General features: G+C 45.9%; 1 protein-coding gene across 1 annotated transcript in view; it reads left to right on the forward strand.

Annotated features, from left to right (window-relative positions):
• mRpS5 (mitochondrial ribosomal protein S5) overlaps nucleotides 1-22,863 on the forward strand; it is a 329,930-nt gene that overhangs the window by 102,899 nt on the left and 204,168 nt on the right. Inside the window, exon 4 of the mRNA XM_068387104.1 lies at nucleotides 16,972-17,199. Within this exon, the coding sequence (XP_068243205.1) occupies nucleotides 16,972-17,199 (228 nt within the window). The remainder of the gene's footprint in view (nucleotides 1-16,971; nucleotides 17,200-22,863) is intronic.

Genomic DNA, 22,863 nt, shown 5'->3' on the forward strand with positions numbered 1-22,863 from the left:
TCATCTAAGCTTAGTTGGGTGTTTCTCATTCACATTGCCTCACCATTTTGTAGCTTATCTCATAACTACATTTTCCTGCATTGCATTGACAGGAAATTAATTAATGTTAAGGGGATTTCCCTTAGGAGCTATATTTAAATGAGGGAAACTTGTCTTTTTTTAGATATAGCATTAATGCGACAAAACAGGGAACAGATGCACAATGGGACTCCTTTTTAGGAATATATATGAAAAAAATGGCTAAATGTACACTGCATAAGAAAATTTTACCAAATGGTACTCCCATAACCTAAGTGGTTTAACACAGAAATAGCTAGTGCAATAAGAAGTAGAGACAGGAAACATAAATCACTGGGTCCACAGCCTTCAATTCATGAAATTTCCGAGCATAAGAACTTAAGCCAAAAAGTAGATAAACCTGTAGTTAGAAAGGCCAAGATCAATGAAGAGAAAAGAGTGGCTCCAGCTAATAAAGAAAACCCAAAAGAATTTTTTGCATATGTAAACAGTAGAAAACCAAGAAAAAACAACAGCTCATTAAGAGACTCGGAGGGTAATCATATAACAAATGATTTGAAAAAAGCTGAACTAGTGAATGCATATTTCACAACTGTATTCACTAGGGAAGAATCAACGACCCTCTCCGAACCAGCTATCAAATATGTAGGGCCATAACCAATAAATAGAGTGATCTTCACAATGGATGATATCAAAAAGAAAATAAAAGGGCTCAGTAATTCTAAGGCACCAGGTTCAGATGATATTTATCCAAGAGAGATTATAGAACTAGAAGAAGAGATAACCCCACACTTTTACAAAATGTTCCGAAAGACAGCCAACGAAAGAAAGGCACCACAAGGATGGAAACTAGGCAATGTTCCTCCAATCTACAAGAATGGACCAAAGAAGAACCTGGTAACTACAGACCTGTGTGTCTAACTTCATTGCCTTGCAAAACTTTTTAATCAATGATAGTAGTTTCAATAGTAGAACATATAAATAAAAACAATCTTCTGATAGACAGGCAACACGGTTTTAGAGAAAAGAGATCATGTGTGACAAATCTGTTTGAATTTTTCCACATGATTTGCATTTATGACAGAGGCAGGGAAATAGACATCATATCCTTAAGCTTTTAAAAGGCTTTTGATAAAGTTCCTCATAAAAATTAATGGTCAAAATTAAAGCACTATGCTTCATTGAAAAGCCAGCTAAATGGATTGGAGATTGGCTAACAAACAGAAAACAGTGAATTGTAATCAGTGGAGAAGCTTCAGAGTGGGCAGCTGTTACAAGCGGAGTACCCCAAGGATCCATCCTTGGGCCATTGCTATTTCTGATCTACATTAACGACATAGATTTAGGATTAACTAGTAGAATAGCCCAATTTTCAATATTAATCTTACCCGATAATCATGTAGCTGTCAACTCCGTTGCCCGACAGAATTCTACGGAAGGGATACGCCAGCGATCGCTATACAAGAGGGGGGTGTACTCACAAGCGCCACCTGTGGCCAGGTACTGCAGTACTTCTTGTTGACACCACCTCAATTTTTCCTCTGTCGTGCTTCCGGCAAGACGTTCATGGATACGCTTATAATTTTGGAGTCTTGTTCACGGTTTTTGGTGAAGTATTGCTCTAAGATTTCAGCTTTCGCTATTCAGGAAGTTTTATTATTAGCTTAGCTAGCTTTTGGAATTAATTTGATTAATTATGGTGACGAAGAGAGTATGAACTCTCTTTCACCTTTAAATGGCCGACCCTTCCCTTAGACGGAAGTGTTGGTGTCTAAGAGAGTATAGACTCTCTTTCTTAATTTTGCTTAACAAAAGTTATAGATTTATTTTATATCTCTCCGCCTTTTTTAGGCCTCTTCGATTAACTTCCTTTTTTATAAACTTATTATTATTAATTTTTATATTTGTTTATATTCGACCTTTCCTAATAGTAGGCGGTCTTTTCTTGTACCGAAGTTAATTAACATTGAGCCCGTCATTTCGGTTTTACCTGTTAACATATTTTGCTATTTTAATGTTTTTGAAAGAATTTCTTTGATAGTCTCGTACTGTTTTCAAAGTGGAACTAACGTTTTGTTTTGTCTCTGCAGTTGTTGACGTTCAGAACGTTCAACTTGCGCTCTATCGTTACGATAGAGAGAGAATTTTCACGGTGTCACGTTGCAGTAAGAGTAAACCGTTTCTAGCGTTTTGTTCATTCTTTCTTAGCTTAATGGTTTTAATTCTAATAAAGGAACTTTTTATTTGGGAAATCTTTCAGTTTTTTTCCTTTAACAATAATATGTTTTAACGATCTATATGATTGGGCTCTTCTCTCAGGTTCTAAGTCAAGAGAGAGAGAGAGAGAGAGATAGAGACGGAGGGAGAGAGAGGAGGATAAACGTTTCGTTCAAGCGAGTAACGTTGTTATCGTTTTTGCTCTTCTCCCTAGTCTCTTTAGGGGAAGAAGGTAAACGTTTCTAGAGTTTTATTCTTGTTCTCAAGCTTTATGCGGTGAGAGATTTTAAACGTAGTTTATTTGATCTAGTGTTTAGTCTCTTTCCAGCCACTGAATTATTTATCTTTCATTAGATTTTTCTGTTACATTGTAATTCTGTTTTCGCAATTACTAACTTTTAAGGAAGGATAGAATTGCGTGTTTCAGGTACAAACCACTTAAAGTTTCGAGTTCAGTGAAATAAGTGCAAACAGAAAATCAAAAGTGATAAGTGATTAGCGCAAAGTGTGCAGTGTTGTGCGTGAGGGTACTTCTGTGCGTGCCAGTCGTCCTCCCAGTCCGGGACCTCTTGCAAGCTCCCAAGCCCAGGGGAGAAGCAATGTCGAAGGGCAAAAGGGTTCGGCAGGCCTTGATCGGCGCACAGAAGTATCCTCGGTGGTTGCGGGCGTGTCTTACAGAGACCGTCACTCCCACCCGCAGACGATTGAGCCCTTATTTTGCTCGTCTGCAGAAGAAATTTCGGGGAGAAAACACTGGACTTAGGTCCAGACCTCTAGAGTTCAACAACCCGGATGCAGTCAACTGACTCTCCGCAGTCATCAGGTGACTGCACACCTCCTAAGAGAGGTAAGGCGATGCCTCAACAGACCTCATCTTCTGTTAAGGCTTTGCCTCAACAGACCTTATCGTCTGTTGATCCCAAGATGACTTTGCTGCAGTCCATGCTGTCACAGCTTGCGGTCTTAATGCGTGAGTTTCAGGCTGAGAAGGTTACACCTCCTCCTGCGAGCGCTCCGCCTCACCGCAGTCCAGTCTGCCAGGCGTACGAAGTTGAGGTTCCTCAAGCTACCTTACCGCGTTCGGAGTTGCCAGTTACCAGCGTTGTGCAGCAACCTCAACCTTCCTTAAGGCAACCTCAACAATGGGAGCAGGAGTCTTATGCCTTGAGGCAAGATTTTCTTGCAGTTAGACCATCTTCGAGGCAACAACCTCTTGAGGTACGACAACCTCTACCATCCTTGAGGCAGCCGCAGCTCTCGCAGCTGCTACCTCAACTTTCCTCAAGGCGAGAGCCTCAACTCTTGAGGCTAGCTCCTCAGGAACCTCAACTCGTGAGACAGGAACTGCGTTCTGCGCAGCCGCTACCTCAACTCTCGCAGCTCACACCTCAAGAACCTCAACTCGTGAGTCAAGAGCCTCTCTCTGCGCAGCCACCTCAACCCTTGAGGTAAGCGCAACTCTTGAGGCAGGAACCTCATGCTATGAGTCAGCCACCTCAACGCATGCATCTGCCACTTTCTCCTCAACTTGAGCCTCTTCCCATTCAACTTTGAAATAACAAATGACAATAATAACACCTCATTACTTTCATAACTTGCATTTGTAATCATATTCATGTATGCCTACACAAACATTATGATAATGGAAGTTATTCGTATTACTTTAATAAAAAAATATATATGTATTCCTTGCAATATATTTTTAACAAAATCGCAAAATATGGCAAAAATATCTTCAAAACAAAAATGAATTATGAGTTATGAATGTAATGTAAATATTATGTTGATATTAAAACCCCATGCAAGCATGCATGAAGTAATGCAGTGTTGCCAACAGGGCGAGTTTCCCTTTCCTGAGGTGAAGTAGATTATAGTACGTATATTTAGTGCAGCTTAATTCTACGATTATCATGCCGGCTATCAAATTCATCAACAAAACAGTCTAAATCAATTCCCTCGGCACGTGCACTTTCAATGGACAGTAATGTGATATTACTCAATCTAGCACTGGTCATGGAATTTCTGAGAAATGTTACACGCCATGCAACATGCTCTGCTTACCTTACAGCATGCTCTACATACAGCATGCTCTGCATACAGCATGCTCTGCATACAGCATGCTCTGCATACCTTACCGCATGCTTCTCAGTCACACATCTTTGGTTGTTGCCAACTCACTAGACTGTCAAGCAGTTTCATAACGTTGCCTTCTAGTCTGCTGCTTTTGCACCAGTGAAACCCTCACTGAGAGAACTTAGCTTTTCTCGGATATGGTCCCTGTAGATGAGAAAGTGCTTTTCTCCCTCCTTCTGATATTCCCTTGAGGACTCTGTCATTTGGAGAGGAGCCTTTAGCTACGTAGCCTCCTATGGACTTTTATTTAAGCATAACATGCTTCCAGGGAAGGTAATGGTTCCTCTTTAGTCGCTAACCCCGTCTGTTACCACACCTGCTCCCATAGACCTTGAGCTGTGTTGCAAGACATGCAGTCCAAGCTTAGTCCTTGTTAGAGGATTTTTTGTTTACGGAGTCAGTGTGTCACTGGGAAGACGTTCAACAACCAGCAGAAGTGACTTGTTGTGACGCAGTGCGGCAACCTCAGCAACCCGATAAGGAGTTGTCTGTACGACCCAGACAGTCTAGACAGCTTCGGGTTGTCACTGTACTTCCTCGCTTCCCCATGGTTGACAGTTCACAGACTGTGCAGCAGTACCATGATCTTGTGTCCGGCTCCGTCAGACGACTGGCTTTTAAGAGCTCCCACAAGTCGTCGCTGTCTGGAGATTCTCAGATGGACTATGGATCTGACCAAGGAACTGGGCCTCCTGGTCAATTTTGAGGAGTCTCAGCTCATCCCATCCCAGACCATTGTCTACCTGGGTATGGATCTTCAGAGTCGAGCTTTTCGGGCTTTTCCGTCGGCCCCAAGGATCTTCCAAGCCCTAGAATGCATCCAGAGCATGCTGAGAAGGAACCGATGCTCAGTCAGGTAGTGGATGAGTCTAACAGGGACACTTTCATCGCTGGCCCTGTTCATCGTGTTAGGGAGACTCCACCTCCGCCCCCTTCAGTATCATCTAGCTGCTCACTGGATAAAGGACATGACGCTAGAGACGGTCTCAGTTCCTGTTTCCGAAGAGAGGAGGTCTTCTCTCGCGTGGTGTAAGAACAGCTTTCTTCTCAAGGAAGTCTACCTTTGGCTGTTCAGAAACCCGACCGCCGTCTCCTCTCGGACGCATCAGACACGGGCTGGGGTGCGACTTTGGACGGACAGGAATGCTCGGGAACATGGAATCAGGAGCAAAGGACACTTCACATCAATTGCAAGGAGTTGTTGGCAGTTCTTCTGGCCTTGATAAACTTCAAGTCCCTCCAGCTTAACAAGGTGGTGGAAGTGGACTCTGACAACACCACAGCCCTGGCTTACATCTTCAAGCAGGGAGGGACTCTTTCGTGGAAGTTGTTCTAGATCGCAAGGGACCTCCTCATCTGGTCAAAAGATCGAAAGCTCACGCTGGTAACGAGGTTCATTCAGGGCGGTATGAATGTCATGGCAGATCACCTCAGCCGGAAGGGTCAGGTCATCCCCACAGAGTGGACCCTTCACAAGAATGTTTGCAGCAGACTTTGGGCCCTGTGGGGTCAGCCAACCATAGATCTGTTCGCTACCTCGATAACCTAGAGACTCCTGTTGTATTGTTCTCCGATTCCAGACCCAGCAGCAGTTCACGTGGATGCTTTTCTGCTGGATTGGTCCCATCTCGACCTGTATGCATTCCCGCCGTTCAAGATTGTCAACAGGGTACTTCAGAAGTTCTCCTCTCGCAAAAGGACACGGCTGACGTTGGTTGGCTCCGCTCTGGCCCGCGAGAGAATGGTTCATAGAGGTACTGCAATGGCTGGTCGACATTCCGAGGACTCTTCCTCTAGGAGTGAACCTTCTACGTCAACCTCACGTAAAGAAGGTACACCCAAATCTCCACGCTCTTCGTCTGACTGCCTTCAGACTTTCGAAAGACTCTCAAGAGCTAGGGGCTTTTCGAAGGAGGCAGCCAGAGCGATTGCCAGAGCAAGGAGAACATCCACTCTCAGAATCTATCAGTCTCAAGGGGAAGTCTTCCGTAGCTGGTACAAGACCAATGCAGTTTCCTCAACCAGTACCACTGTAACCCAGATTGCTGACTTCCTGTTACATCTAAGGAAAGTAAGATCCCTTTCAGCTCCTACTCTCAAGGGTTACAGAAGTATGTTGGCAGCGGTTTTCCGCCACAGAGGCTTGGATCTTTCCACCAACAAAGATCTACAGGACCTCCCTAGGTCTTGAGACCTCAAAGGAACGTCGGTTGTCCACTCCAGGCTGGAATCTAGATGTGGTCCTAAGGTTCCTTATGTCATCAAGATTTGAACCTCTCCAATCAGCCTCTTTTTAGGACCTCACATTAAAAACTCTTTTCCTCGTGTGCTTGACAACAGCTAAAAGAGTAAGTGAGATCCACGCCTTCAGCAGGATCATTGTTTTCACATCTGAAACGGCTACATGTTCCTTGCAGCTCGGTTTTTGCTAAACGAGCTTCCTTCACGTCCTTGGCCTAAGTCGTTCGAGATCCCAAGCCTGTCCAACTTGGTGGGGAATGAACTGGAGAGAGTACTTTGCCCAGTTAGAGCTCTTAGGTACTATCTAAAAAGGTCTTAACCTCTACGAGGACAATCAGAAGCCTTATGGTGTGCTATCAAGAAACCTTCTTTTCCAAGGTCTAAGAACTCAGTTTCTTACTATTCAGGCTTCTGATTAGGGAAGCACATTCTCATCTGAAGGAAGAAGACCTTGTTTTGCTGAAGGTAAGGACACATGAAGTGGGAGCTGTGGCTACTTCAGTGGCCTTCAAACAGAACCGTTCTCTGCAGAGTGTTATGGATGTAACCTATTGGAGAAGCAAGTCAGTGTTCGCATCATTCTATCTCAAAGATGTCCAGTCTCTTTACGAGTACTGCTACACCCTGGGACCATTCGTAGCAACGAATGCAGTAGTAGGCGAGGGCTCAGCCACTACATTCCCATAATCCCATAACCTTTTAACCTTTCTCTTGAATACTTTTTATGGGTTGTACGGTCGGCTAAGAAGCCTTCCACATCCTTGTTGATTTGGCGGGTGGTCAATTCTTTCTTGAGAAGCGCCGAGGTTAAAGGTTGTGATGAGGTCCTTTAGTATGGGTTGCAGCCCTTGATACTTCAGCACCTTAGAGTTGTTCAGCCTCCTAAGAGGAACGCTGCGCTCAGTAAGGAAGACGAACTTATTTAAGGCAGAGTAATGGCTCAAGTCGACTTCCTTACCAGGTACTTATAATTTCATTGTTATTTTGAATAACTGATAATATGAAATACGGGATACTTAGCTTCTTGATATACATGTACACTGGTTTTCACCCACCTCCCTGGGTGTGAATCAGCTACATGATTATCGGGTAAGATTAATATTGAAAAATGTTATTTTTATTAGTAAAATAAATTTTTGAATATACTTACCCGATAATCATGATTTAATTGACCCACCCTTCCTCCCCATAGAACCAGTGGACCGAGGAAAAATTGAGGTGGTGTCAACAAGAAGTACTGCAGTACCTGGCCACAGGTGGCGCTTGTGAGTACACCCCCCTCTTGTATAGCGATCGCTGGCGTATCCCTTCCGTAGAATTCTGTCGGGCAACGGAGTTGACAGCTACATGATTATCGGGTAAGTATATTCAAAAATTTATTTTACTAATGAAAATAACATTTTGCCGACGTTACTAAACTAGGCATAAATGCTGCGAACTAAGAAAACGTAGAAGCCTTAAGAGAGGATCTAATAAGGCTAGGAGAATGGTTCAGGAAATAGCGAATGCATTTTAACTGTGGAAAATGTAAAGTCATGCACATAGGTTATAGTAACCCACAATCAGATTACTCAATGCTGGGTAATGAAATAGAAAGTGTTGACCAGAAGGAAGATCTCGTTATTATTATTAGCAAGGATTTGAAGTTCACCATACTGATCATAAATGCTGAAAAGAACACACAAAAACTAATAGGTTCCATAAAGAGATAATTCAGATGCAGTACAGAAACAAAGGCACTATGCACATCATTTGTAAGACTCCATCTAGAATACGGAGTCCAATTCTGGGCTCCAAGTATTCAGAAGGATATAGATAGACTGGAAACAGTACAAGCTAGGGCCACCAAACTAGTTCCAACACTAAGGCAATTTGGGTATAGGCAAAGGATGGAATGTTTGAACTTATTTGATCAACAGATTCGACGACTAAGGGGACAGTTGTTACAGGCATTCAAAATTCTTAAAAGGAGTAAAAAATGCAGATTATAACAATCTATTCACGCTTTGCACAAACCAGTCCAAAGGCAACGGATACAAACTGGAATTGAAAAGCTACAAAATTACTCAATGTGGCAATATCTTTACATACAAAATTACAAATACATGGAATAGACTTCCAGTGGATGTAGTAAACAGTTACACGGTAAATGAGTTTAAGAATAAGTTAAGACAAGATCTTGAGAACTCTCTAAATGCTTAAAGTGAATTGCTCTACCCAAGAGCAAATGGAGTCTCCACAGATAGACTAAAAATTCTTTGAGACATCCAAAATCCTTGTAACACACACACATGCACTCTCTCTCTCTCTCTCTCTCTCTCTCTCTCTCTCTCTCTCTCTCTCTCTCTCTCTCTCTCTCTCTCTCTCTCAAGATAAAAAAAGAAAGAAAATATTTAAGATTGGGCATTCTGTTATCATGTGATATGGTGGTAAGTTCATCCAAGTAATCAGATGCAGGTTAATCTAACAATATAATTGAAAAGTTACAATATTTAAGAATCATACAGTCCTTACTAGATTAGGAGTTTGATTTTATATAGCAGCTCCCAGAAGCAGAGGAACATTCTCTGATGACTGCATTATTTCTGGAAACTTGCAATAATATTTTCATGGAGGGAAATCAAGACAGAACAATAAGGTGTCACAAAACCTGTGTTTGTCTTTGTCTTGATGAACCAGGATATCATTCTACCCAATTTGTCAGCTGCCACAGAAATTGGGTATTTCTTGAACTAGCATTTGTTCCGTAACTGGAATACAAGCCATGCTATTTATTAGGGGTTGTACTTTCGGCGGAGCTGAAATGACGAGCCATTAAAATTTAGCGAGGGTTAACTACCCACACCGCTAGTTAGTGGGGGTAGGGGGTGGGGGGAGCTTGCTACCACTCCCGTTCACACACCTGTGATTTAGTCACTTTACTTTTGCTCGTATCGAGATCGGTTGTTTCCTCTCTCCCTCCTCGCCTATTCTGGACTGCCATTAATTTTTGTCTTTTAACTTACTTTTTCTTATACTTGTATATATATGAAAACATTCTTTATGTTTATGTATATATATGTGTATAGAAATATGATAAATTTCCCTTTCAGTGTTTGTGCTGCGTATGTGATACATATACGACAACGACGCTTGCGAAGATTAGCAAGGCTAGCACAGTTACACTTCGTGGGGAACGACCTCTCCCTCTCTAGTCCATCGATCTTCCTTTCGGCATATATCCGTTAATTTGGCTGCTGCAGGGAAATTGTCATCGCCTCGACTCTTCATTCAACTAATTCTTCGCCTTTTCCTTTTTTCCTACGGAAAACATGGATTTTTGAGCGAAGGGAATGTGTCCTCTCAAAGTTTGACTACGGCCTTTCTCTTCTCGAGGTCGTTCACCTTTACAACAACAGCGAACTATTGGGGAAGCCCCTTTCCCGTGCGCGGGTTAGGTTGCTCTTCCGATTGTTTGTCTCAATTATTTTTAGTGAAATTAATATTGTATTTTAACTTTTCAGCTTTTCTCCGTGGGGAACACTTCCCTTCAGAGGATCAGTAGTTCTCACTATTAGTGATTTTTCTTAGTTTATTTAAATAATTGTAATTCTGTTTTATTACAGTTCTCCACTCCCCCCTCCTCCCGTGGATATCGACTGGGGAAGGAAGGGCGCAATATTTAATTTTTATGTAGTTCCCTCGGGGTTCCTCTTCGGAGTTCCTCCCTGGAGAATTTGTTAAATAATCAATTTTATTGTCGGCGCAATACTTATTTTATGTTGTTCCCTCGGGGTTCCTCCCTAGGGAATTTCTGTTAAATAATTCATTTTATTTTTTCCCAGTTAACTATGCAGTTTCTCTTCGTTCGACTAAGAGTGCCAACGAAGCATTGTTCTGTTCATGCCTGGGGAATCTGCTGTCACTGCCGTCCCTCAGAGGACGTTGTCATGGGCGTCATCACTTCTCTTAGAAATACTCCCGTGACAACATGACGAGCACTTCAGATCATCTTAGAACGATAAAGGAGGTTCACCTCCAGGGGTTGGATAACTTCCCTTCCGAGGGAAGTTTCCTCCCCAGGTGTGAGGTTGTTTCTCCCTTCAGAGGGAGAACTTCCCACATCTTAATAAATTCATCGTCTCCGACTGCTGTTGCTGCCTTCGCCCAGTCTTCTCTCCCTCCTTGCTGAGATTTTCTTCCTTCAGGGGCGAAGCACATTCTTGGCAAGTTTGTTCAACGAAGTGTTCACCTCCCTCGTTCGCGAGAGAGGCCACTCATAGAGACTCCTCTTTGGAGGATCGCTACTGTTAAAGGTAAGCTTGCTGATCCACCGGGCCTCAATGGGCGTTATTCTAGTCTCTTCTAGTCTCTTCTACGAAGCGTTCACCTCTCTAGTTTACGAGAGAGGCCACTCATAGAGACTCCTCTTCGGAGGATCGCTACTGTTAAAGGTCAGCTTGCTGATCCACCGGCCGTCATGGGTGTCTTCAGTTCTCTTCTACGAAGTATTCACCTCTCGTTCGCGAGAGAGGCCACTCATAGAGACACCTCTTCGGAGGATCAAGCAGACCTATCAGCGCAGCACCCTTCCAAAGGGCACATCCCAGTTCCTGATCGTCCTGCCAGTTGACCTACCGATCTACCAGCGAAACCTTGTGCTGCAACGTAGTCCTTTGGACTTCGGTCCTGGACTCTGATACTGACCTTTTTTATGGTCCCCATCGGTGGATGCTCGCCCTTCAAAAGGGCACATCCCAGTTCCTGATTGTCCTGCCAGCTGACCTACCGATCTACCAGCGCAACCTGGCGCTGCAACATAGTCCTTTGGACTTCGGTCCTCGACTCTAACGCAGACCTGTTTAAGGGCCCCATCGGTGGATGCTCGCCATTTTTAAAGGGCACACCCTAGTTCCTGATTGTCCTGCTACTGGTCGTCCTACCAGCTGTCCTGTCAACCTACTAGCGCTACCTTTGCGCGCGTGTGCTCTACAACAGTCTTGCGCGCGCAAGCGTCGACGATCTTCCGTGCAAGGGTGCCGATGGTATCCCACGCGCGCTAATAGTCTTCTATGCGCTCGCCAACAGTCTTGCACGTGCGCGCGGGCGGCGATGGTCTCCCGCGTGAGCCCCGATGATTTTCAGCGCGCGCGCCAACAGTCTTGCGTGCGCGCGCCAACAATCTTCCGCGCGCGCGCCAACAATCTTCATCGCGCGCCCTGACAACTTTCCGCGCGCGCAAGCGCCAATGCTCTTGCCAGCGCGCGCCAACAGTCTTCTGCTCGCGCGCCAACGATCTTCCGCGGGCGGGCGCTGATGGGCTCCCGCGCGCGGGCGCTGACGGTCTCCCGCGCGCGGGCGCTGACGGTCTCCCGCACGCGGGCGCTGATGATTTTCCGCGCGCGCCAATAGTATTGCACACGTGCGTGTCAACAGTTTCGCGCGCGGGCCAACTTTCTTCCGAGCGCGCGTGAGCTCACCAACAGTCTACCGCGCATGCGCGCCGAGAGCCTTACGCGCCTGCGCGACGGTCTTACGCGCCTGCGCGACGGTCTTACGCGCCTGCGCGCGCCGACGGTCTTACGCGCCTGCGCGCCCCGACGGTCTTACGCGCCTGCGCGCCCCGACGGTCTTACGCGCCTGCGCGCCCCGACGGTCTTACGCGCCTGCGCGCCCCGACGGTCTTACGCGCCTGCGCGCCCCGACGGTCTTACGCGCCTGCGCGCCCCGACGGTCTTACGCGCCTGCGCGCCCCGACGGTCTTACGCGCCTGCGCGCCCCGACGGTCTTACGCGCCTGCGCGCGGCGACAACCTTCGCTCGTGCGCTCTCAAATAATTGCGCAACCAGTCACACGCTTCTGCGCATCATTCTAGGGAGAATGCACAAAACTACACAGTGCCTTACTGCGCGTCGGTGCTCTTCCTCACTTTCCTGCGCAGTTACGGTCCCGGATCCAATGCGCCAGCTCTTGCCGAAGAGTCAAGGCTTGCAAATCCAATGCACCAGCTCTTGCCTAAGAGCCAGCGCTTGCCTGCTCTCCAGGCAGATATTAAGCACCAGCATCATCCTGTGTACTATCGCTCCAGTACTCTCCTATACACTCATGCAATAGTCAGCAAAAAGGAATAAAATTTTTTGGACAGGTCACCATTGCCCCATTCCTCCCCGCAAACACATAAACATTGCCACCAGAAAAAGAGGAATAAGGCTTCACAGAAGGATTCAAGATTCTGAAGATTCCATCCTACAAGTGGAATAGAAACAGGGAATCCTTGGTCCCTGTCTCTTCTGAAGTTTCTTTTTCCTTGACAGACCACCGTCAGCAAACAGGAAAGCATCAACAGACTGATCTCTAGATCACTGTTTGCTGATGGCTAGTTCATAGTTTACTGATCGTTAGGTCGCCGATCATCAGATCGCCAATTTCTAGCTCAATGCTGATCTTTGACCTCTAGTCCCTCCAATGACTAACAATCTTCAATTGCTAGTGTTTCCAATCACCGATTGCTAGTCAATAACCAGTCATCAGCTTGCTGATCACTAGATCACCGATGGGCAGCTCATCTTTCTTCGATCATTGAACTCAGCTCGCTGGTCTCTGACCAGCCCATCTTCAGCTTGCTCATCTCTGACCAAACGGGGGGGACCATAATCAGCTTGCTGATCTCAAACTCACCATTGGCTCACAGACCACCGATTCATCGGTCATTGGCAATTTGCCAGCAGTTCGTGACCCGAACTTACTAGTCAACCGCTTCCTGTAGTTCTTAGATCAGAAGTTATACAACATACCCCTCGCTACTCGCCGTTTGCCATCACACTAAAGTGATCGGCGAACGTTCGACAACCCTCATCAACGGCTTGCCGACAGGGAACTACATGCGAGCACTCTCCAACTGCATTTTCGTTATATAGCGCTGAATGGCCTTTGATGCCCCAGTGCTTGGCTTAATGCCTAAATCCTATATTCAATTCAACTCTCCAACTGCACAGTAACCACGATACCCAATGGGTAACCATTGATTAACATTCGCCAGATTGATTCTATTCTAAGGAATAGCATCAATCCCATCAGGGCACATGGTAAGGCTAAGCATTGCCTTCCTTCTGTTAGTTAAAGAAATTCTCTCTCAGAGAAGAATTCTTACACTGGGTATTGCGCCTGATCCTTTATGACACGAGTCAAGACTCCAGCGTTGACAATCTTCCATGCAAAAGGATCAGCAAGGAGCTGTCCCTTTGGCTCGATGTCCACACCATGTTGGATTTCGAACAAGGGTTAAGACCTCAGGTCTTCTTTTGCACACTGGACCTAAAGGACACTTACTCCCAGGTCCAAACCACCCATCTAGGAAGGTTGGAAGATTCAGTCTAGACAAACAAGAAACACCAGTTCAGGGCACTGTGCTTCGGTCTTTCCACTACACCCATCCTGGTCTCACAGGATCGGCTTGTCTCCTTTCTCTCGGGACGACTGACTGACCTTAGCAGACTCAGTGGCAACCGTGCATTAACACTGGAACTTCTGAAGTCTTTTTACCAAGATCCAGTGATCAGGGTAAACCTACGGAAGTCTTTCCTACTTCCCTCCCAGGAGACTGGTGTATCTGGGAATGATTCTAGACACCAATCTCCACAAAACTTTCTCGAAACGAGAACGACTTCCATTCCAAGAGACTTGAGTCGGGAAAAAGAAGAAAGGAGGTACCATAATGCTGCACCACACAACCTCAGCCCTCTGGACAGAGTCCGAAAGTACCCTCACTTAAATCTCTTAAGAGATGTAGGCCAACTTTCCGGTCCTTCAGCAGCCTTATCGGTTCCTAACAGACCACTCAGTGATGTGATGGACGACACACCACACACCACATAGAGACTCACATCGACAAGCAAGAAGGAACTTGCTCGTAGCCTCTTCTCATCTAATAGTATAAACACTAAGATGGGCCAAAGTCCGTTCGGTACCACTATCAGCCCGCTTCATTCCAGACTGGAAGAACGTGCTCGCCGACAATCTGTGCACAGCATCTCAGATAAGGTATACCAAATGGACTTTGGTTTGCCATGTAGCCAACAAAGTCCCGACTTTACGAGGTCCTCCAACTAGGGATCTGTTCGCAACACTCCTGAATCTCAAGCTGCCGTTGCTCACCAGCCTTAGACCCCAAGGCTCTCTGGCAACAACGGTGGGTACGACAATGACGTTTACGTCTCCTCCCTGTTTTATCTGGAGAAGGGCACTCGAGAAGAATAGAACATTGGTCAACCTCTCAAGGCCTCTCCTAGCTCCGCTATGGCATTATGCAGAATGATCTCCAAACCTTTTGCACCTCTTGATAGAGTCTCCAAGAGATCCCTCTCCACATCACAGACAACCCACTTTGACACCTACCACAAGCTATAGCTTTGCTATGATTGTATGCCTGAAGACTACCCAATACCTCTTTGCAAAAAGGTTGTCTAGATATCTGAGGAATTCCTCAGCATCAGTCTACCAGGCAGTATAACGTCTTGTGTGGTTGGTGTCATGTGCAAGTGTGTCACTCCACTCGATACCTCGATTCCAGCAATAGCGGAATCCTCGAGTATATACAAGAGGAAAAGACCCCCTATTCAGTTCCGACAGGTAAAGATGATCACTCAACCTTGATCCTTCACCTTCAAATTGAAAGAAAGGGACACCCTCTCATCGGTAGACTTTTCCTAACTCATACAAACTTACAACTTGTCTTTCTCCAGACGGAATTGAGACCTTCCTCTTGGAACATGGTTCAAATCTCCGATCCCTAAAGGGACCTCCTTATGTTCCACTTCACCAGACAACAAATTTTCTCCTGATTTAAGAAGACAATGTTCCTACACACTCGGACAGCAAACATACGAGTCAAGGAACTTCATGGTCTCTCTTTCGACATCAGCCATTATTGGGAAGGGCGAAAGACAATGTTCAGTTTCGTCCCTGAGTATGTCGCCAGACACAGTCTCCAGAGGTGACGGATCCTGCACAAGTCTCAACTTGGTAACGGACGATCCAGATCATCCGTTACTGTACCCAGGGTAAGGTATGAGACTTTACCTAAAGAAAATGGCAACTGCACTGCCCGGGTCCCTTCTTTTGTCAGCACTGGAAGAGACTAGAGAAGGATCTCCGAAACATCATCTCGACATGACGACTCACAGTGTCAGGGGCATAACTATGTCCTTGGCCCTTCTTAGCAGATTACTCTGTGACGCAGATTTTACAAGAAAGGATGTGAATGCTCCAGGTGACTTTCACAACCTTTCTCCTGCAAGACGTGACCCACAGGAATTCGATACGATCTCTATCGGTCCGGTGGTGGCTGCACAACAGCTGGTTGTATACCTCAAGCTCCTTTTTGGACAAGTAGAAGAAGGTTGAGGGCACTGTTACCTGGATTTAGTCTGCGTGAATGAAAAGATTTGACTGGCTCTTATTCTTTTCTTCATCCTACCCTCTCGTGGGGAAAGCAGCATCCTGGGTTCTCTGCATAAGCTGACCTTAAACCACTGCAGGTAAACCATGCTCCTTGTGTACTTAGTATTAAGCTAATACTGTTGCGTCCCCATACCCTGGCGAGGTGGTATTGGGAAGTCTTGGTTACATCAGGTTTTTCCTACATAGACTCGGAATAACTTTACCTAGACAGTCACACTAATGCACGTCTCAATACACAGCTTGCGTAGACCACGGACCTTGCGTAGCAAGGTTTAGCGAGGGCAGGGACTCCTTATTTTTGAGTACTAACATACTAAGATAAGGAGCCCCCAGGCAAAGCCAAAAGCCAGATTGACAGGGACGTCCACCCTTCCTAATGGGTGAGTCACCCCTAATAAATAGCATGGTTTGTATTCCAGTTACGGAACAAATGACAAATTCGTAGATAATTTGTATTTTTCCTAACTATACAAACCTTAGCTATTTATACAAACTTGCCCGCCATCCCTATCCCCCTTGAAGTCCTACCTCCAAGCAAAGTGACTAAATCACAGGTGTGTGAATGGGAGTGGTAGCAAGCTATCCCCCCCCCCCCCTACCCCTGCTAACTAGCGTTGTGGGTAGTTAACCCTTGCTAAATTTTAATGGCTCGTCATTTCAGGTCCGCTGAAAGTATAATCCCTAATAAATAGTTAAGGTTTGTATAGTTAGGAAAAATACAAATTATCTACGAATTTGTCATTTTCATAGTCTAAACTGATGTTTAGAATGTTTATGCTGTTGTATCTTCAAGAGCCTTAGTCGTAATACTGTTTTTTCATATTTCATACGATAATGTGACGGTGCTTTTATGCTGTAGTGTAGATTCGATATTAAGTTAATTATCTATATGGTGGTGTACTTTACTTTCATTTTTTTCTCCAGGCAGTGAAAATATTCAGTGGCCTGGTCTCAGTTCTCCAATTTTGCGGGGAAAGGAACTTGTTCAACAACAAAAATTGCCAAAGGATGAAGAGAGAGAAGCAAAGCTTTTGAAGTTACGGGACAACATGGGTTTATTTCGTCCTTTGCGTATTAATCCGCTAGAAAGGGGATGGAGTGGTACAAAAATGCCTGGAAGAAGCATAGGGCCTCCAGATGCAATTGGTGAAGGTATTGTCTTAAGCCTTGTGTTTCCATATGTTCTATAAGTTTTGGGTTAATTATAAAGTTTGATCTTATTTATTTGGGTTTTTCTCTTGATTTAGAATACAGACACAAAAGTGTGCTACTGTATATAAAATGGTGTCTGTATATTGTACAAAACTTTTGTGTATAGTGAACACCTCAATGTAACAGTTAGCATGAATTTGAGTATTTTTGACAGACAATACTTTTAGTCATCCTCAGGTAAATATTTTATACCAATATTGAGCTGTTCTTATACGTAATACAATCTTACGACCTTTAATAGTAGTATGACTTTAGGAAAGATGGAATGGCTGTATTGCTTTTTAACTAGGTAAACACTGGTGGGTGTCAGGTGGTGGGTCCATCCAACCGGTAGCGCCACCTCCACTTTAACTTCGGCCATCTTTGGTTCATTAAGGGAAGTGATGCTGCTGCATTGAACAATGTTATTTTGGGTCATTTCAAACTTAATCAAATTGTTTTGTTTCTCAAGTGATTTCAATCATTTAAAAAGTATCTTAAAGAAGGGATTTTGACGAAGGAAAAATCTATTTCTGGGGAGAGACCTGTGGCGCCCTGTGAAAAGGGTCTTTCTAATATACCTTTTCTGATAAAACCTTCCAATTATACCAGAGAAAGATAAAAGCATGGAATGCAGAGGTTACAACCCTCGCGCGAGCACCTTGTGGGTGTCGTGTATAAAGCAAAGGCGCGTGAAATCCACTATTCAGAGGTTGTCTTCCATTTAGTTAATTCCTTCGTCAAAAGGATGGGCCGATACAAAGGCCCTAGCCAACCCGCCAGAGCCACGCCACCCGCGCCCCGACGCGAGCGCCATCTGAACAACATCCTTCTGTATTGGACACGATGGCTTGGAAAGGAAAGGGTGGTATCGTGTAAAAATAAAAGGGAAGGGTTTCACCGGGCGCCACAGGTCTCTCCCCAGAAATAGATTTTTCCTTCGTCAAAATCCCTTTTCTGGGTCGACCTGTGGCGGCCGGTGAAAATGTACCAGAGAATGCCTTCCAAGCCCAACAATAACTACTAATTTAATGAGGGGAGAGAAAAAACACCATGTAAAGAAAAACATATATAATTAAGGTAAGTAAGCATAAACCATAAACTAGCCACAGGGCATAGTGAGAATAAGGCTAAACAAACATGATAACGGGGAAGCCTCCGAGTATCAGAGTAAACATGCAACAAAACTGACATGGCTAAGAATACCCCAACACTAAAATTACGGTAAACACAATAATAGTTACAATCATATTAACCTAATATGTAATAAACTTAGGGCTAACGAACCACCAAGGAAGCGGCGTCGTGGTGCGAGTGGCGGGTAGTAGGGAGATGAAAAGAGATGGATGAAAGGAAGAACAAGAGATCACTGGGGAGAGATACGGCTCCCAGCTGCAACCGTTGGGTATTTAAGGGCCCGTAAGTTCTTTAGATAGTGGCGTTTGAAGACCATAGGAGATTTCCAACCCGTGTACTTTTTAAGGTCATCAAAGTCCATATTATGGAAATAATTGATGGAGGTAGCCACTGACCGGATATCATGAGCATGGGGAAATGATCCCGGATTGGCTTGTTTAATGAAGTATAGGATCTGTTGCCTAATACCTCGTATGGAAATGGTGCCTCCTTGTTCTCTGATAAACAAGGGGCCAGACGATCGGGTAGCCGTCCTGGCTAAAAAGGCCCTGAGAGTAGTGACTGGACATAGAGAAGTATCTTGGAGAAGAGGAATAATCTTCCAAGGGGACCACCTATTTTGGGGGTCTTCGTTTTTAGCTAGGAACGCCCTGTCTGGAGAAAGAATTACTTCACCTGAAGGGAGGAAATCTATATTTTCTGAGTCTCGTGAGAGAGCTGCTGGTTCTGAGATTCTAGCACCCGAGGCCAAAGCTGTTAGAAATAAAGTCTTCCTAAGAAGAGTGATATAGGAGCAGGATTCGTTGTCCGTGTTGGAGGCAAGTTTGAGGACATCATTTAGAGACCAAGAGACCTTCTGTGGACGAACCGAAGGTCGAAGCCTAGCACATGCTTTTGGAATAAACGAGAAATAAGACTCCGCCAGGTTAATGTTAAACCTAACCAGGAAGACCTTCCTCAGAGCTGACTTAATGGTGGTTATCGTGCTAGCTGCTAGGCCTTTGTCAAATATGGACCTAAAGAAGGAGATGGCTAAATTAGGAGTCATAACCGAATGGTCTGAATTCTTTAAGAAATCTGCTAGTTTTTTAACTGCCGAATCATATTGGCGAATCGTAGAGTCCCTTTTGTCTGATTCTATAAAGAGGACATTATCTGGGTCGATGTTAGCATCCTTACGAGCCGCAAACTTCATGAAATCCACAAAGTTAGGGTTTTGGCTATCCTTGAGGAATCTGACACAGTCCGAGTTTGGACCACTTGGGTCAGTTTAGGGAATGGGATCCGGAAGGGACGGAGTTTCAACTTGAGGAGGAGAGGAAACCAACTGCTCTTTGGCCAGTGAGGTGCCACTAAAGCCACTGCTCCGTTGAAGGAGCGGAGTTTGTGTAAGACTTTCATCAGAAGATTCACTGGAGGGAATAAGTAGATCTTCTGCCAATGGTTCCAATCCAGGGTTAATGCATCCATGGCATAAGCCTGAGGGTCCAGGTTCGGGGTCACATAACATGGGAGTTTGTGATTGAGTTGGGTCGCGAATAGATCTACCTGGAGACCTGGAACCAGCCTGAGTATCCACCGGAAGGAGTGCATGTCCAGGGACCATTCCGATTCCAGTGGGCTCGTCCTGGATAATGAGTCTGCTATCACATTCTGGACTCCTGCTAGGTGAGTTGCTGACAGGAACAAGTCTTTGTCGGCTGCCAAGGCGAAAATAGTGACCAGGATCTGATTCAGGTTGGGTGATTTGGATCCCCCTCTGTTGAGACAGTGGACTATGGCCGTGCTGTCTGAGACTACTCTGATGTGGGTCGACCTCGGAGGAGAGATTCTCTTCAGGGTCAAGAACACCGCCATGGCTTCGAGAACATTGATATGGAACTGCTTCATGGCGGGTGACCAAGGGCCCTGAAACATCTGATGTTGGGAGTAACCCCCCCCATCCACTCAGAGATGCGTCGGTATGAATTGTCACTTGTGGAGAGGGGAACTGTAGAGGAACCGATTTGGAGAGGTTCCTCCGTTCGGACCATGGTTGCAGTCTCATTTTTAAGACAGAGGGGATCTTCGAGGTCTTGTCTCTTAAAGGTATTGTCGCTCTCTTTCTCCAAACTCGATTGATGTCTTTGAGTTTGGCTTTTAATAGGAGATCGGTCAGTGAGGCAAATTGTAGAAGGCCGAGGATTCGTTCTAAAGCTCTTCTGGACACCTGTCTGTGTTTGAGAAAGTTCCTGACCTTGGAAGCTATCTCCCTTACTTTCTTGGGAGGAAGGGAGAGTCTGTGCTTTGAAAGGTCCCAACGGATGCCTAACCATTTGAAGTGGCTTGATGGTTGTAGGCGAGACTTTCGGAGATTGACTTGGAAGCCCAGTTTGGCGAGAAAGCGGAGTACCTTCGACGTAGCTCTGTTGCATTCCTGGATCGACTGGGCCCAAATGAGCCAATCGTCCAGATAGGCGATGATCTGTATTCCTTGGTGTCTGAGTTGTTCGAGCACCGTCTCTCCCAGTTTCGTGAATATCCTGGGGGCAATGCTGAGACCGAAGGGCATGACTTTGAATGCAAAGGCTTTCCTGCCGAGACGGAAGCCTAGGTAAGGAGAGAAGTTTCGAGCTACTGGGACATGATAATAGGCGTCGGTAAGATCGATAGAGGTGGTGACGGCCCCACGGGGAAGTAAGGTCCGTACCTGAGAGATAGTCAGCATACGGAACTTGTCGCAAAGGATGTAAGAGTTGAGCTTCGACAAGTCCAGAACTACCCTCAACGCCGACGAGTCTTTCTTCGGGACTGTAAACAGGCGGCCTTGGAATTTCAGGGATCGAACCCGTTTGATTGCTTTCTTCTTGAGTAACTCTGCGGTGTACTCTTCCAGGATGGGAGTGGGTCTCTGGAAGAAAGTCACTGGCGGAGGAGGGGATCCCTGTGACCATTTCCAACCCAAGCCCCTGGATATTATGCTGTGAGCCCATGGACTGAAGGTCCAATGGTCCCGGAAGTGATAAAGTCTCCCTCCTACCGGCATCACATCATTGGGAGGGAGTGAACCTAGGGCCCCTCCCTCCACGGGCACCCCTTGCTCTAGGTCCGCCGCGTTGGCGGAACTGTCCTCTACCTCTGAAACTTCCTCTCTGGTATCCACGAAAGGAACCGGAGGATTCGTAGGCAGGGTTGTATGCAGGAGAGGACATCCAAGAGGGGTAGGGCTGTGTACCAGGGGGAGCAGTGAGGTAGACTACCTGCTGAAGGGGAGCCTGTTGTTTAGAAGTCGAGGCAGCGGAAGACTGTGGGGAGGAGTTACCCCAGACCGTCTTGTAAGGACTAAACCTCTGTTTCTTCTTGAAGAACGTCTGTTTTTGGGGTTCGAACCTCCTTTTGGCTGAGAGACCCCACCTTACCTGCAAATTTTGGTTTGCCCTCGCCACGTCCTGAAGAACCTTATCAACTTCGGTCTGAGGGAAGAGGGTCTTACCCCAGCAGGAGGACGCTATCAGCCTGTTCGGTTCATGCCTGATGGAGGCCTCAGACAGAACGAACTTCCTGCAACTAACTCGAGCTGACCAGAAGTCATGGAGGTCTATTTGGTAGGACAGTAGCTGGTTCTTTGTGGCGACTCTGAACAGCGTTTCCTCTGGGTAAAGCGTTGCTAGGGACTCCATGGAGGTGATGGATTGAAGGGACCTAGCTAGTCTAGTACGGGTCTCGAACTCAGTTTTGAGAAGACTCTCTGTTAATCTGGGAAGCTTCTCAGAGAAAAGAGTAGAGGCACAGTCCGGGTTTAGCTTCCCCACTGTGAAGGTAGATGCCGCGTCATCCCAGGTTGCAGAGGTACCCGGAATAAGCAAAGAGGTGGGGTCCGTCTCTTTCAGAGCCGGCATGGAAGAGCCTTCCTTGATGGCCTGTATAGTCAGCTCTGTGACTTTGTCTATGAGCGGCAAAGAGATGGAGGCCGCTGTCGTAAAAATAGTGTAGGCACCTTTGTGTGGGGTGAGCTTGGAGTTAATACACCTCCACTCTGATAGTGTTCTGGCCCAGATAGCCTGGGCCTGCTCTTTTGGAAATATCACCGTTTCCTTCGTTACCTTGTCCATACGGACCAATGCATGTTCCTTTAATCGTACGAAGCCATTGAACGGGAATTCTAGGCCCGGGGGGTAGAACTCCAGGTCCTCTAGAGGGCGGGGGCCTATGCCCTCCAGAGTTAGGGAACCATCTAAGAATGGGGCATGCAAGGCAAACCGCCAAGGATTGTTTTTATCGAAGGGCGGTAGCTTCGATGCGTCTGGGGCGGAAGGGGGAGGAAGCTGAGTTCCAGCGCGGATCAGAGTAGCCATCATATCCTTAATCTCTGTCATCGCCCCAGACTGATGTTGAAGTTGTTCTCTGACCAAATCTCTGACCAGTTCGATGGGGACGAGATCGCCCCAGGGTACCTGAAAGCCACCCGTTGGTTTTGTCTTGGATTTGGTAGACTTAGACTTCTTAGGA

The sequence above is a fragment of the Palaemon carinicauda genome, chromosome 14 (assembly GCF_036898095.1).
Source record: "Palaemon carinicauda isolate YSFRI2023 chromosome 14, ASM3689809v2, whole genome shotgun sequence".
Lineage (NCBI taxonomy): Eukaryota > Metazoa > Arthropoda > Malacostraca > Decapoda > Palaemonidae > Palaemon > Palaemon carinicauda.